Source organism: Neurospora tetraspora (assembly GCF_033439725.1).
Source record: "Neurospora tetraspora strain CBS 560.94 chromosome Unknown B0H65scaffold_3, whole genome shotgun sequence".
NCBI lineage: Eukaryota > Fungi > Ascomycota > Sordariomycetes > Sordariales > Sordariaceae > Neurospora > Neurospora tetraspora.
In genome coordinates, this window is record NW_026944385.1 from 2,858,159 (window position 1) to 2,873,560 (window position 15,402).

General features: G+C 52.7%; 4 protein-coding genes across 4 annotated transcripts; 2 read left to right on the forward strand and 2 right to left on the reverse strand.

Annotated features, from left to right (window-relative positions):
* Positions 1 to 1,858: 1,858 nt before the first annotated feature.
* B0H65DRAFT_424062 (uncharacterized protein) lies at positions 1,859 to 4,632 on the forward strand (the record flags this gene model as incomplete). The annotated part of the gene is made up of 4 exons (XM_062824494.1): positions 1,859 to 2,447; positions 2,507 to 2,994; positions 3,061 to 3,398; positions 3,471 to 4,632. The coding sequence occupies 4 exons, from the start codon at positions 1,859 to 1,861 to the stop codon at positions 4,630 to 4,632; spliced, it is 2,577 nt and encodes an 858-aa protein (XP_062683128.1).
* Positions 4,633 to 5,664: 1,032 nt separating this feature from the next.
* B0H65DRAFT_462182 (uncharacterized protein) lies at positions 5,665 to 7,955 on the forward strand. The gene is made up of 2 exons (XM_062826629.1): positions 5,665 to 7,031; positions 7,111 to 7,955. Exons 1-2 carry the CDS (start codon positions 6,066 to 6,068, stop codon positions 7,696 to 7,698), a joined length of 1,554 nt encoding a protein of 517 aa, XP_062683129.1. The 5' UTR covers positions 5,665 to 6,065; the 3' UTR covers positions 7,699 to 7,955.
* An 835-nt stretch (positions 7,956 to 8,790) lies between these two features.
* Positions 8,791 to 10,167, reverse strand: B0H65DRAFT_424362 (mitochondrial carrier domain-containing protein; the record flags this gene model as incomplete). Its single annotated transcript, XM_062824508.1, has 7 exons — positions 8,791 to 8,824; positions 8,899 to 9,370; positions 9,450 to 9,599; positions 9,660 to 9,792; positions 9,870 to 9,892; positions 9,974 to 10,056; positions 10,130 to 10,167. The coding sequence occupies 7 exons, from the start codon at positions 10,165 to 10,167 to the stop codon at positions 8,791 to 8,793; spliced, it is 933 nt and encodes a 310-aa protein (XP_062683130.1).
* A 1,870-nt stretch (positions 10,168 to 12,037) lies between these two features.
* B0H65DRAFT_163634 (autophagy protein Apg9-domain-containing protein) lies at positions 12,038 to 15,099 on the reverse strand. Its single transcript, XM_062821275.1, has 3 exons — positions 14,297 to 15,099; positions 13,496 to 14,219; positions 12,038 to 13,436 (listed from the first exon to the last, which is right to left on the reverse strand). The coding sequence occupies exons 1-3, from the start codon at positions 14,965 to 14,967 to the stop codon at positions 12,108 to 12,110; spliced, it is 2,724 nt and encodes a 907-aa protein (XP_062683131.1). The 5' UTR covers positions 14,968 to 15,099; the 3' UTR covers positions 12,038 to 12,107.
* Positions 15,100 to 15,402: the final 303 nt, after the last annotated feature.

The window sequence follows — 15,402 nt, forward strand, 5'->3', positions numbered from 1 at the left end:
GCCGTCTCGCGATTAAGAGCCCTACCGGGAGTCTGGAACGGCAGATCCTTGACAGGACGACACCATGACAAGCTCGGTGGAATATGTACTGCGCGGCCATTAGAGTCATAACTGATAGATGCCGCCAGTTGCTCCTGATTAAGATACCCCACAAAATATTATTTAATATGAACCAGTCGGGATCTGGAGCTCTGAATGGCGTCGCTTGATTGGACTTGGTGTCTACATAGTAGGAAGAAACCCAGATAGCTCACAAGGTGGACTCTTGGCATCTACCTATACGATGTTTTGGGGAACGGTTTATAGTAATATGCGAATAAGAAAATACAACCTTCAATCTTAAGTTGTAATGTGATCAAACTACGTGGCTTGGCATTTCAGCGCCCTCGGCTGCTCAGTTTGTTCCCAGTGACGCAATTGGTCGTATTTGGACTTGCCATTCCCAGACAATGATCAAATCCGGGACCTTGAGGTTTTGAAAAGACTCAAGAGGGTGCAAAACCAAGGCCGCAATACGTCATCCGCCGGCGGATTGTGGCACAAAGAACGGCCACCTTCGCGCTTCAACGTGCACTTTGACTTGCAGTGAGATTGCCCAATCTGGCAAACCTTGGATCATCTTGGACCTCGATCGAGACGCTTTAGGCCAATCCCGTTCCGAGCAAGGCCACGGGTAATGTGAAGCGTCTGGTTGCGGCTAGTTGACGGTAGGTAGGTAACCTGGTAGGTAGGGAGGTAGGTTACCTACCTCTACCTCTAGAGCTATGTAGGACAGTGCCTGGTGTGACAGGTAACAGGCTCACCTGGCCCAAGATAGCTCGACGTCGTGTTCGCTCTGTGATGTAATGGGTCAGCCATGGGCTGCTCTGGCCGCCGTGTCTATCATGGTCTTGTGATATGACAACTAAAACCTGCAATTTGGAACCACCAGCTCCCGTCTCGTGCTGAAGGGGCTCGCTCGTTTTATGTCTTTCTGCTATGTCACCCAGGCTTACCTACCAGGCCAACATCACCTTTCACAGATTACTTCTAGGACTGTCCTTCTTTGCTTGCCCTGAGAAACTCCAAGCACTCCAGTGAGAAAAAAAGACAAAACAAAAAAAAGGGTCCAAAAATAAACTCAAGTGGTGTACTATTGAGTGGGGTCACTTCATCTGAAGCTGCAACATCGAGTCTAGGAGCAGCCCCCGGTCCGTAATTTGCGGGGGCCGATCAACAGCTCCATCATATGCCCGGAATAGCGCACGCTACAGCAGCACAATTAGCCCAGACCCTGCCCAGCGTTCTTTGTTGCTGCCCTGCCCCCGGTGACGACGACATCATTGCCCCAGCTGCCCAGGTCCCAGACGGCCCAAGGCACCAAACAACATTACCACTTTCCCTGCTCGCCTTCTTCCTCTAAAACTGCCTCGCTCTACAACCAGCACTTTCCGCGCGCCCACGCATTTCCTACTACCTCTAGTTTCGGATGCGCAGTCATTGTGTTCCCGTCCAGTCGCGACCTCATAGGTAGCGGTAGCAATATCTCATTTCCAATTTCCAGTCCTGGATCGCCCGACTCGGTTTGCTCACTGCTCCTGCTCCCGCCTCATCATCCAAACATATCCAGGTTAACACCCGCGCGCGTCCATCCAAGCTGCCTTTACGCTGCCTTTCTCCAAAACCTATTGCCGCTCCGCCTTCTCGTCCTTTCGTACAGCCCAAGGTCTGCGGACTAGATATCCTAGTCGACCGCTTCCGCTACCGCTACCACGACCCAACCAGCCGCTTTACCTCCCCAACTCCCGAGCCTACCTATACTCTCTGTCCTTGTCCCAGTGCCGGGTGAGGTGTCCTGCGGCCCGCGCCGACACTCGCCATGATGACCGCTAGATCTTCAGTCGGGGCCCCCTCCCCCAACATGAACTTTGATCGCGGACACAGTTACTTTCCCGACCAGCAGCAACCTATCCATGAACAGCAGCAGCAACAACACTCACCACCACAACAACCACAATACTATGCCGCTGGCTCCGATGCTGAGACCATATCCAACACCCTGGCCAATACTCACCTACCGCAATCTGGTCGTGACCACATGGCCACTGCTCCTCACCCAGCCAGATTTAACGAGGAATGGGATGCCGGTCGACGAGGAAGCTCGATCGTCGACGGCACGCGACCTCACAGCACCGTGTACCGAACGAACTCTTACGCCGGTTCTGTAAACGGTCTCAGCGGAGATGGGACCGCCTCAATTTCCCGCAGCAACACTCTCAAGAAGAAGGCGTCTCTTAGACGTAGTGGGAGCCTCAAGCGGAGCGGCAGCCGTCGCAGTATGAAAGCGGGGAGTGTTAGGAGTTTGGCACTTCAACCGAATCCCGACCAAGAAGAGATGAACAGTGCCTTTTACTGCCCGGTCCCCACGGCAGGCAGTCCCACCGACGTCCTTGCCAACCGATTCCAAGGTACGAATCCATACCCGTCTGTTTCCAACGTCCGCGTCTAACTCTCCTCTTTCTGTTAGCATGGCGAAAGATTCTCAAAGACCTTATTACCTTTTTCAAGGAGATCCAGACACACTATGAGCACCGTTCTAAATCGCTCATTAGGTTGGGGAATGTGCTGAATAATACGTCGACTCCCCCAGGGTTTCTCTCAGATGGGGGGCTTGACGATGCCCTCCAGGTTCTGCGAAACTACAACAAGCAAGCCATTGCCGAGTCCAATAAAGCACGCGAGATTGAAGAGGATGTTATCCTAGCCCTCACTGGTTTACGGAGTGACCTACATCAGAAGATCAAGGAAATAAAAAACCTGTCTGGCGATTTCAAAAACTCGGTTGACAAGGAAATGGAGGCCACTCGAAGAGCTGTGAACAGTCTTCAGGAAATTCTTGGCAAGACCGAACTCGACCCAGCTCTTACAACAGGCAAAGAAGATCCCTATCTTTTGCGCCTAGCAGTGGATCGCCAGCTGGAAAGGCAGATTGACGAAGAGAACTATTTGCATCAGGTACGCACTTCTCACCACGTGGCTTGTTGGAAGATTCCTGTTCACTGCTAACTGCCATTCCCACAGGCTTATCTGAACCTCGAGAGTTCAGGACGGGAGCTTGAGTCCATCGTCATTGGCGAGATACAAAAATCCTACAACGCTTATGCTGGTATTCTCAAGAGAGAGTCGGATGTCGCTTACAGTGCTATTGAAGAGCTTCGAATTGGTCCAATTTCCATGCCCAAGGATACCGAATGGAACTCCTTTATCCGAAAAGATGAACAGTTCGTCGATCCGGACGTGCCCATGCGATCGGCCGAGTTCATTCACTATCCCGGTCGTGATCACCACGCTTGTCAGGAAATCCGAGCGGGTCTTTTGGAGCGCAAAAGCAAGTATTTAAAAAGCTATTCAGCAGGATGGTAAGTATCCGAGCCATCATCTCAAGGCTCTATCCGGCAGTGAATATTCTGTTCTCTTGCTAACAATAGCAGGTATGTACTCTCGCCTACCCACCTACACGAGTTCAAGTCTGCCGATAAGGGACAAGGGCCGGTCATGTCCCTCTACCTTCCTGAGCAAAAGCTTGGATCTCATTCCACCGAGGGCAGTTCGTCCAACAAATTCATTCTTAAAGGACGCCAAACCGGAACAATGCACCGTGGCCATACGTGGGTATTCCGCGCCGAAAGCCATGATACGATGATGGCATGGTATGAGGACATCAAGATGCTTACTGAGCGGACCCCGGAAGAACGCACCAATTTCCTTCGCGGCCATGGAAGAAGCTACAGCAGGTCCTCCCAGCGGTCTTCCATCAGTAGCGATGGAGTCAATGACGACGAGGAGCCTCCCTTTTCTGCAAACGTGGCATATGTCAACCAGCCGCCAAGGCAAGACGCTCTGCCGCGACGTCCTTCAGGTGGGCGATTCCCATCTGATCTCCAGGTAAATGCAAAAAGACGCTTACAGGTTCCCGTTTCCCCGCTTAGTGTGAGTTCCGGAAACGACGAGAACGGCACTGTCGATGCCACCGCAGCTACCACCACATTGCCAGGAAGCGCCATAGAGCAACACGATAGAACACGGGAACCGAATCCACCGGATCGCGAAGGGGCCACTCTTACAGCACACCAGGGCGATTACACTTATGCCAACCCAAACCGGAATCAAGTTCATGGTGTCCACAACGACATTGACGGCCAATCCCTCTCAATGCCCTATACTGCTGGAAACCAAGGCGATGGTGCCATTTTCCGGGGACATAGCGAAAAAACTGATAATCGTCGAATCAGTAATCCCGATATGACATTACTTGTTAGACGGAACCACGACGCGGATGAGCAAAACGTTCGTCACGGCCAACGATGGGTAGATTCTGATATCAGAGATTTCCCAGCCTCCATGGGTGCACAACAGGCAGTGTCCTCACCGGAGGATAAGAGTGGCATGCACAACGGTATCGCATCTGCGAGTGCTCAACATCCCAGCCATGCAATGCCAAGAACAGTTATGGTCGGGCAGATGGACAGTAACAGTGGCGGTGACGTTTTCCAGGATCGAACACGCCCAAATATTGAAGGGATGCGCAATGACAGCGTTCCAACCATCTCCAACCTTCATATCCCTGGTGAATATCCGAAGAGCTCTTCATAGTGTCAGCTTGCCTAGACGTCTTCCGTTGATCCCAGTCGTTAATCAACAGACCAGCTTGAGCATGCTTGGGCGGCTTGTAGGACATCACAACTTTAATGTTGACATAGAGCAAGGGTGGTTGGTAACCGTGGCTTTGTCTTCGCTTTTCCTTTTCTTTCGTTCTTTTTGCGCATAGGGATACTGTGAATTCACTGCTTTCTTGTCTTTGAGATAGATACTCTCCTGGTAGCTGCTAAGGTGGTAGTGGAACTGTGGCGGTGGGGACGGCAAGAGGGAAAGGAGGGGGATCCGGGGGTGATATGATATTCGAGTCTCAAGAGAGTACATGTTTGCCATTGTTATGTGGGTGCTCTTCTAATCTTCAGTCTATGGGTAGCTTGGAGTTTGTCGCCAAAATGTGCATTTGGATCCTTCGATGCCGTTCATAATTACCGGCTTTCCCTCCAAACATGGTGGCACTTCCTCTGCGTATAGCTCCAAATGTGTTTTCAGGTCGTTATTATGAAAATTCACAGTAGTTGTGTAGCTAGACAGGTGTGTTTGTATGGCGACGTGACTCGATGATACAGCAAATAGAACGGGCGATCTACTTCTGAACAACGGAGAGCGCGTGCCAAACAGTCCGCATAGCCCCGAACAGGCCGAAGCAGCATCTGAATCGATGATGGATGAAGCGAGTTCGGTGATACCTCTCGGAATACGTCGTCGTCATGCCATGGAATAGACCGTGAATAGGTAGTGGTTGAGAGTCGACTTTAAAGACTCGACAAGTCAATACGTTCTGGTTCCAAGCAACCGTAAGGGCATCATTCCCCCTCGAGTGCCTTGGGCCGGGGGTTCCTTGAAAGATGCAAGCCGTCTGGACAGCTATTCTACCTCAAAAAGACCTCGGGTTTGCCATGAAATTGGTATAAAATCATATGTGGGTATTTTACCTCTGCTTCAGCTATTATGTGATGCCTAGAAGGGATAGTGAGTGTGCATACATCGCCCAGCTTGTCGCCCTCGCACTAACATGAGCGTCAGGCACAAGGGTACCGGGTGGAGAAGTACCTGGACTGTACTCAAGCATCTGGCCACCCGAATGTGGTAGAAGGAGTCTCATCTTCCATTGCATACCGTTGGCGTCGTAGCGAGGTACGTACATATACTACTACCCGTGCCGCTAACGCTGTTAGCCTACACATCCGCCAAAGGACAACTTGGCTCCATCAACCTCCATTCATTTCTTTGTTGCAGTCCATATCGCCATTCATTCACTCTTCACCCTGTCAATCTTTGGGTCTTTTAAACTTTAATCCTGTTGAACGCAAAACCTAATCGTGGCCATTTCTTACTCCAGTCTTTACGATCCCTAATAACGATTAGATAACCGAGCGTCTGCGTATCGAGTTCAGTGGACGACCGGCTTACGACCTTCCCCATCGTCCAAGATGTTGGTCCGGCTATCAGCCCTTGCCGTTGCGGCCGCTTCCATCGTGAACGGCCTTTCTCCAGCCGAGATACCCTCCGACCTGCCCTTATCCAACCTCCTCGCTTCGGCGCAAAGCCATCTCTCAAAGGGGGAGACCAACGATGCGCTCGTCTACTATGATGCTGCCATTGCTCGCGACCCCTCCAACTACCTGACCTTCTTCAAACGCGCTACCACCTACCTTTCGCTCGGCCGCACCTCGCAAGCGACCGATGACTTCAACAAGGTGCTCGCGCTCAAGCCTGGTTTCGAAGGTGCCCACATCCAGCTGGGAAAGTTGAAGGCGCGCAGCGCCGACTGGGACGCCGCAAGGGAGCACTACGAGAAGGCAAGGAAGGCGGACGAACTAGCTGCGCTGGAGGATGCCGCTATTGCCGCCGGCCTCGCCGAGAAGGCAGCAGCCACCGGAGACTGGGAGGAATGTGTTACGCAAGCCGGAGCCGCCATCATGGTTGCCAACCGGGCTGTTGCGCTGCGCGAGTTACGATCTAAGTGTTTATTCGAGCGAGGTGACTTGGAGATGGGCATGAGCGACCTACAACACATCTTGCAAATGAAGCCTGGCGACACAACCCCGCACCTCAAAATCTCGGCCATTTCCTTCTACGCCCTCGGCGATCTACAAGGGGGGTTGACAGCCATCAGGAAATGTCTACATTCCGATCCGGACAGCAAGGTATGCGCAAGGTTGTTGAAGGAAGAGAAGATGACGGACAAGATGGTCCAGAAAGCGATCAAGGCGTTGGACAAGAAACAACCAATGATGGCCGTGAAGAACCTGGTCCCGAACCAAGAAGGGGAAGGCCTCATTCAGGAGGTCAAGAGCCAAGTCGAGAAACTTCGGGCGGACGGGACAATTCCAAAGTCCGCGGGCAATGCATTGGTAGGACAACTAGTAGAACTGGCGTGCCAGGCATACTTTGAAGTAAGTCGACTTCTCAAGCGGTCCCCCAATCCAACAACAGGATGGAACAAAGCATCTAACACCAGCTCCCTTTCACCAGTCCAACAGCAAGAAAGCCTCCATCTACTGCGCCGAGTCGCTAGCCATCAATCCCACTGCCCTCTATGCCCTCCTCCACCAATCGCAAGTTCAGATGGCGGCAGAAGAGTACGACGCCGCCATCGCGACCCTTCAAAAGGCCCTAGAGGAACACCCTGCCAAATCAGACGTCATCAACCCCCTCATCCAGAAGGCGCAGATCGCACTCAAACGCTCCAAGACGAAGGACTACTACAAGGTCCTGGGCGTCTCCCGCGACGCGGATGAGAGACAGATCAAGTCGGCCTACCGCAAGCTCTCCAAGCTTCACCACCCAGACAAGGCAGCCAAGCAAGGGTTGACCAAGGAGGCGGCCGAGAAGAAGATGGCTCAGATAAACGAGGCGTACGAGGTACTGAGCGACCCCGAGCTACGAGCACGGTTCGACAGAGGTGACGATCCAAACTCGCACGAGGGGCAGCAGGGAGGACAGCCCTTCGGCGGGCAGGGTGGGAATCCGTTCATGTTCCAACAGGGCGGACCGGGAGGCGGATTCCGATTTCAGTATGGGAGTGGCGGGTTTCCCGGAGGGTTTCCGTTTGGTGGCTAAGCATCGGGGTGCATGGGCGGATACCAAAAGCATGTGGAAGGCCATGTGGTCCTTGGTTACGGTGTCTGGCGCGCGACACATTTGAATCTTGAGGGTTGGGAAGCTTTGATTAGGGAGTTTGGGTGTTAAGCTACGGTTTCTCTTCAAAGGAATAACAGGACGAACGAACGGGAGGTGAACACACAGTACCAGTTATTGTTCATAATTTCAACTAGAGTAAACTTGGCCAAATGTGAATCATGGTTGTCTTCGTATACAAGCGTAAGGTATGATACATATGTGGTATACAAACGTTAAGAAGGTATGAACACCGTGAAGACCTAGTAGGTACTGGTTTTTACACACAGCTACCCTGACTCCACATTACCTCGCCATCATATACAAGTGGAATTAGGTTGCCCAAGACCAAAGACAGACCAGCAGCGCAACAGGCTTTGCTTTTCCCACACCAACCACGCTACCAGAACGCACCGATAGCCTGCATCTCCATGGTTCGGTAAACCCCATCCATGGCTTTGTGGGTGAACTAAGGAACCCTCGGGAACAATTTATGCGAGCAATATAAAAAAAGAAGACAAGGCAACAAAGCTATATTACGTACATGGGTCGGATTTTGTGTTGCTTGTTTTTGCCTTGTATCGTAATCGTCGCTGGTATTGCGCCAAAACCCCATTGTTCCTGGCCGGGTTGAAGGACTCTTTTTGCCCATCCAGCCTCCAAGTACCCCGTTCCGCAATGCGCCCTCGTAACCAACGCGCCCTGGCATTGCCCGTTCCCAGACGGACGCCAAGGGCGAATAAATGGACATTCAATCTCCCGCAGGTGAGCATGTTCGAGTGGTGTTGGGCTTCCCCCGCCTCGCGCCTGATGGGCTCCATACGCTGGAAATGAAGCGATGCCTTTCTTTTTCTCCTCTAACGCCGTGCATGCACATCTGGAGGTTTCGAGTTTTGGTGATCCTGGCTGCAGCAAGCGAGTTAACACCAGCAAACACAGCGGCGATATGCTGAGAAGTGAGAGAAATACAAGAAAGTTTGCAGACAGCTGCACTCACCTTGTCAACAGGCCTCCGCTCCGTAGGTCAGTCGCAGTTCATGACTGGCTGTTTTGGTGAATGAAATAGGCCCTGGCACATCCCATGTGTTAGCAGCGTGTTGGGGCAGTTTTGGCACTTTGATAGCAAAAGCGGGGAGAACGTACTTGGACGCCTCATACGCCGACCAGCAGATGGCCGTGCTAGGCATGGTGGTCAACACTCTGGGCTTCAGGCCCTTGAAGAAGCCCTTGACACCCTCTCTCCTGTACAGCAGCTTACACCCCGCCACAAAGCCGCTCACGGCCCTGACCTCAGCGTCCTGAGCCGCGCCTCGGGTTTGCAGCATGGTCTTAATCACATCCATAGGCGTTGTAAGCGCGGCCGCGAAGCCACCAGCCACCGCGCCAGCAAGGCAGTGTGTCGCTGGGTCGTACTTCTTGGTGGGGTTCATCGAGGTCGATATCGACTCATAGGCGAGGAACTGAAGCGCGGTGAAAGGGACGGTCATAGAAAGCGTGGTGGGGTAGGAGACGTAGAAAGCCCCGAGACCCTCGTTCCGGTAAACATACTTGGCGCAGTCAAGCATGGAGCGGTACATCTTGGCCGAGTTCTGGATTTGCATGCGCTGTTTGATCACTGTGTTGTGACTGCGTTAGACTTTTTGTTTTTGCGCGTATAGTTCCGCAAGTGTATAGGCATATATGGGTGGGCATACCGTCAAAGGGGTTCATTAGGGCATCACTGGCGATTGTCGCGCAAGCACCGCTAGTGGCAGCAGCGAGGAAATGATGCTCGCCAGCCTTGTTACCGCCCATCAAGTGCTTGACAGCTTCGTAAGTCGCAAAGTAAACGGCGTGCGCAGGGCCTAACAAATTGGCATTAGCTGGTTGCCGTGAGAGCCGAAGAGACGGAGAGGCGAACTAACCGGCTCCGGCAATGACGCTGGACATGCCGCGCCACAAGCTGAAGATGCCCTCGGTCGAAGCAATTCGATAGGTGCTCTGGATGACGCCATTGTAGACCGCGGAAGGGTTCGAGTTCACAATCTGCATACGAGTCTGAGGGAATTCAAAGACAGTCAGTCAGTGACTTGCTGAGGTCTCGCGTATGAACCAAGAAGGGACCGTTCGCCCACCTTAACAGCATCGATGGGATACACTATGGGAGAATCAGTTAGCGCAGGGCCCAGGGCAGATAGATAGTCGGCGATCGAACGCGTGGGCTATGGGGGGAACATACTGGCGCAGTGCTCGGCGATACCAGCAAAGGCGCCGGCAGCCATGTTCTGGATGAGGGAGAAGTTGGGCGGGAGCGACTCATAGCTATATGGAAAGATGCGGTGTCAGCGGGCCCCGAGTTGTTCGCGATGTTGTTTCATAAGTGGCCGCCACGTACTCGTAATCCTCCTCGTCGATAACGTTTGGCTGGGTCATTTTGGAAGCCACAGCCTCCGATGCTCCTGCGCTAAGAGCCAGCTTGAAAGGCTCCTGGGACCGTCCTTGGAAGAGACGGCAAGGTAGAGAGGGAGGGTCGGCGACGGGCGATGCGGACCAATACAGGTGTATTCCACAGAGACCGAGCGGTTGTGAAGGGCGGCAGCGAGGTGACGCAATGCAAACGGCGGCTGCGATACAATGTAGCTATGTAGCTGCTCTATTTCCTCGGCCTGGGACCTGGTTCTAGCCTTTTTGCGCAACACCGGGGTCGAAGCCTGTGTACGATCGAACTTCACACCAAAGGAATCGATTGTGTCGGCCAAGAGTATTGTCGTCGGTTTCGGGCGTTGGGTGTCGTCGCAACGGAGGGCGCGGAACGGAGGAGGGGGGGCGGAGGGGCGTCTGGTGGCGGTTCAAGCAAGGACGGGATTTTTGGGGAGGATTGACGGATGAGGCGTCAGTTTTATCAATATCCCGACCCGTAGTCGGCACGGCCTTGCAGCAAAAAAATATGGGCTTGGCACCGCAGCTTGACAGACACGCCCACGCCAGACACGCTCAACCGACGCCCGCAGAACCCGTCCCGGCACAGCACCCACCCACACTTCCTTTGGAACCTGAAGGCCACCTCAGTGGGAAGCTCTGCCGCGGACCGTGGATCGCAACCGACCCGACACCTCCAATGGCAGCGCACTCGACGGGGCCGCTGGAGCAATCGGAGGCCGGGGAACCTTGATGTTGAGTGATACACAGAACGATTCACACAGCACATGCTTCCATCCATGGAGGTACGTACAAGTTCAATCAATCATTGCAACCTCCATAAGGCACTGAGAGGAAGACTTCATATCTACTGGATTACAACTATCAAGAACCTGCTCGCGTCAACTAACATTTACTCGCATCCTCACTCGGGCCTCCATTCCTAGCTTTATTGCCATCCCATGATATGATGATTCCAAGCAGATGTGCCTACATAAGGGACTGTGTACGCTAGTCACAATGTCAAGCAACCCCACAATTGACGGAGTGGTTGAGGGGATTGTTCGCGCTGCGTCCGTCTCCGCTAGCGGCTTCGCTTTTTTGCCTTTTTTTCCCCCGAGCCCCCCCAACCTACCGGGCTTATCAGATCAAAAGTCCCGAGGCCCATCGGCCAATCAAACAAGCTTACCCAACCTCGGACAAGGCCGGATCGCTGATTGCGAGCTTGATTTTATTCTTTCCTACCAGCCCTTGGTTCAGTAAATATACCGCTGAACATGAAAACTCCATGCATCCTGTGTTTCTTTGTGCGTTTTATAGTCTTGCGCGTGCAGCCATGTGCAGTCCTATGCAGTCCTGAGCTTAGCGGTATGCCACCGGTCATCGGAGGGGATGGTGGGGATACATGGGAATAAATGGCAATTTGCAAAAAGCTGAAATGTGCGTCCAAGGTACCGGCGCTGAATTGGATCTCGAGAGTCGGGCATGCCTTCGCGCCGTCATAATGGTTCGATAGCTACCCATGAATGCCGTGCACAGACGGCTATGTATGTATGTATGCACCTTGATGGGTTGCAGCTGTCAGGCTCACAGCCGGCGTCCAGGGCCATCTAACCGTTATCAGATCCAGATTTGTCTTATCAGATCTGATTATCGGATGAGGTACGTACTTTGCTATGTACGTATATCTTATTTCCCAATTCAACCATACTCAAGCGAACAATCCCCTACATCTACCATAGTCGCGCCACTCTGTCGCCAAAAAGCTGCCGATATAATAATCGGCAATGGAACTCAACACTGCTGCAAAATGTAGTATGCTACAGTACCCGGTATTCCTAACGCTTTTCTCCAGTGTCATGCCAAAGTACCTGACAGATATCTTATGTTCGTTTCGTGATTCCTCCTCTTTTCTCTATCCAATTCCCCGGCCCGCGACCTGAGTCTTGATCGTTTCATCTCACACCCCCAAGCCTCCTATTCAAATGCGCCTGGTTGAACTGGTAGAGCATGTGTACCACCCCAGCCCCATTTCCCGCTTCCTCACCAACAACCGAGTCCAGGCCCCGCCCGCTGTTCTCTCTGCTTAAATCGTTGGTTGGCGATACCTGCCATGCTGATTCATCCAGCCCTGCCCTGCTGTCTTCCGACTCGTCGTCGTGCGTTTGCTGACCGTTGCGTGCAGCACCTTTACCATCCTCCTCCATCGATCCTCCCATCATGTGACCCTCACCCTGATTACCCCCTCGGAACTTGACAAAGCTCATGTTGTTCGGGAGGATTGGCTGATGGCGCGGATCCAAGAGGATGGATGCCATAGGCGAAGGCTCTGCAACTACCGTCCCAGGTCGCGGTGTACGCGAAGGGACGGGACCTTTACTCCTTGCTCGCTGGCTGCGGCCCATCCGTGAAGCTGCCAAATCACCTGCCAACGTTGGCGAAGTTATGCCGGGGAAGACCGGCGGTAAGTGAAACTGTTGGCGCATCGCAGGCGGGATGTGTTTTGGGTTTCGAGCATAATTGTTGATAAATCCATACATGGACGCCTCCATCTTGCCATGCTTTGTAGAGTAATAGTCATCTCGTACATCTCCTTCGCCTGTGGTCGCCGCCGCCGGCGTTGGATTTTTGGAGCCTTGTTTAAAGTCAAACTCGGCAAAGTAGCACACGTAGCCAAGACCGTCCACGTGAATCGTGAATTCACGGAAGAAGTCTATAATCTGATCGGCTGACTTGGGAAGGCTGAAAAACAGGACAAAGGGAGTTGTCAAGATGCTGAGAATCTCTTCAACAAAGATGACCAGTTTCAACTTGTAAAGCTCCTCGAACTCGGCCTTCACGTCAGCACTATGCCACCGATCTTTCCAGTGCTCCGGCTGGTAATGCGTATATTCCACCACATTGCCAAGCGCGTACTCGGGATCGAATACCGCGTTATCCTCGGACACACTCCCGCGAGCTACACTCCATATAGCTCCAAAAACAGCCGTATAAAAGAGCACGGTGCGATCGTGCGTGATTTCGAAGCCGAGGAACATTTCCGGGTCGAAAACAGATATCAAAGCAAGGACCGTAGCAATCGAGCCGGCTATAAAGGACACAGTCTTGGCCACCATTGACGTCTTGGCTTTGGGAAACTGATCGATGTAGTGGCTGGCAAAGGGGTGAGACATGTCCAGTCGTCTCTTAAACAGGTGAGGAAGCTCGTTGAACTCTCTAAACTTCCATTCCGCAAGAGGTGTGTAGCTTCGCGCAGACAATATCGACGGGTTCTTTTGAATTTCCTAGAAAACAGTGTCAGTGATGGCATCTCTACCACAGAATCAAGCCCAAGTCGACGTACATTGTAGTATTCCAAGAAATACACGATGATGAGGTAGCCTGCCACGAAAGGCGACAGTATGAGGATCATAACACCTGCGAAGATGAACCGGCTCCGAAGTTTGGCGCTGAGGACGCCCCTGCGGTCGGACCTGAGAAATTCCTGGTTTACTTGACCCTTGGGGTCAAAGACAAAGTCGAGAATGCTGAACATCAAAGTCCATTCGAGCGTCTGTGAAAGAAGCTGACGGTTGCGAAGAATCGGCAAAGGGATCGTCAAGTCGAGTATATCCTTGTTTATCATGGCAATCATGTAGTTCTCTCGTCTCATCAGTCGATTCGCAATGTCGGAAGCGTCCAGCCTCTCCTTGGATTGGCTACCAAGGACCCAGCGCTGATTTTGCGGCGTCATGGTCCTAGTCGTCCTTACGTTCTGATCCCGGAGCACCATTATCCTGGCTACAACTTCCTGCCATGTGATGGTCTGCATATCTTCATCGGGAATGTTGAGCAGATGGATGTAAAAGTCCCGAACATGCGTCAGCCGGCGCAAGTCGAGGATGTACTGTATTGATTTCCACATGAAATAGAAGGCAAAGAGCCAAAGACCAATGTTCCATAACCCAGACATATTCCGAGTGCACTGAGGAACGAGGACTTGAGACAGCTTCTGGTTGCTCGGAATCTTCTTAAAGTCAACGCACTGGGAGAGAAATGTCAAGAGGAAAGCTACAAAGGCGACTTTGCTGTTGCTCTTGTCAGTATTTGCTCATGAGGCCAGCTTTTCTGCTCCGAAGACGGGCGAGGGACAAGGCCCACTCACATCAGGTGAAGCACCCTTTCGACCACAATACACCACATCCCACTCCCCCGGTAGTAGTTGTAAACGTCTTGCATGAAGCTGTCAAGGTTGGTAATATTAGCCCATCTCCATTCGGCCATCTTCTTAGCGTTGCCTGTTATAGCACCGGTTAAAATGGAGCTAGGCGCGGCATTGCTATGCAGCGGGAGCTGAACATCTTGGTCGGCGTGTGGCCTTTGCTGATGCGTACGGCCCTTGGACAATCCTGGAGCAGGATGTGCACGCGATCCTGCATGCTGGCTTCTCAGCTTCCCCGGCGACCCCAAGGGAGCAGCTCCCCTGTCATAATGTTCAACAAGCAGGGAGGCGGGTACGTCATTGTCAGCGTCGTCATCGTGGTTGGCACCCCAATGTGTGGTAGCATCTGGACGTGGTGGACGGCCGGACATTTGGGCTCGGCCTCGTGGGATCCGGCCGTCGACAGTGGCCCTACTGTCGTCAAGTCTTAGCCCTTGTGCATTTTCAATATCGTAGTCATTAAAATGCTGGTTAAGATTTTCTTCATCCAAGAGCCCAGCACGATCGTCAACATCAGAGGCATTGTCGCGGCCGCGCAACTCTTCATAGAAGGAGCGCGCGCCACGACTGCCACGACCACCCGACATGAGCCTGGCAATGACGCCGTCAGCCATGAACACGTTAGCCGACTTTTAGTTCTAGTACTGGAGCGACTGTCCGGAATTACGGTGGCTCGGTTGGGAAAAGGCGAGTGAGCATCCAGACTAATGACCGATCGGGTATCGGACAGCGGTTGGTAGAGACGGGGGCTTTCGAAGACGGCGTTCAAGTCGAGGAAGGATGTGCCTCGGGGGCCACTTTGCTCGATTCGAGATGGACCGTGTGCTCGGCTCTCAAGTCGTTGAGATGGCGGCTGGATAGGCGTTTGACAGACCGGTGCTAGCTGGTATAGGTAGGTGTTGATTTGCCAGTGAAGCGTGTATTCTGGACCTGCCCTGTACAAACGGGGAGTTGAGTTGCAATTGTCTGTTTTGGAATTTTCTCGTCCTGTCTTTCATGTGTGTAAAGGTAGGTAGGTGTCTTGGAGCGCGAGGTGTTGAGGGTAGAGC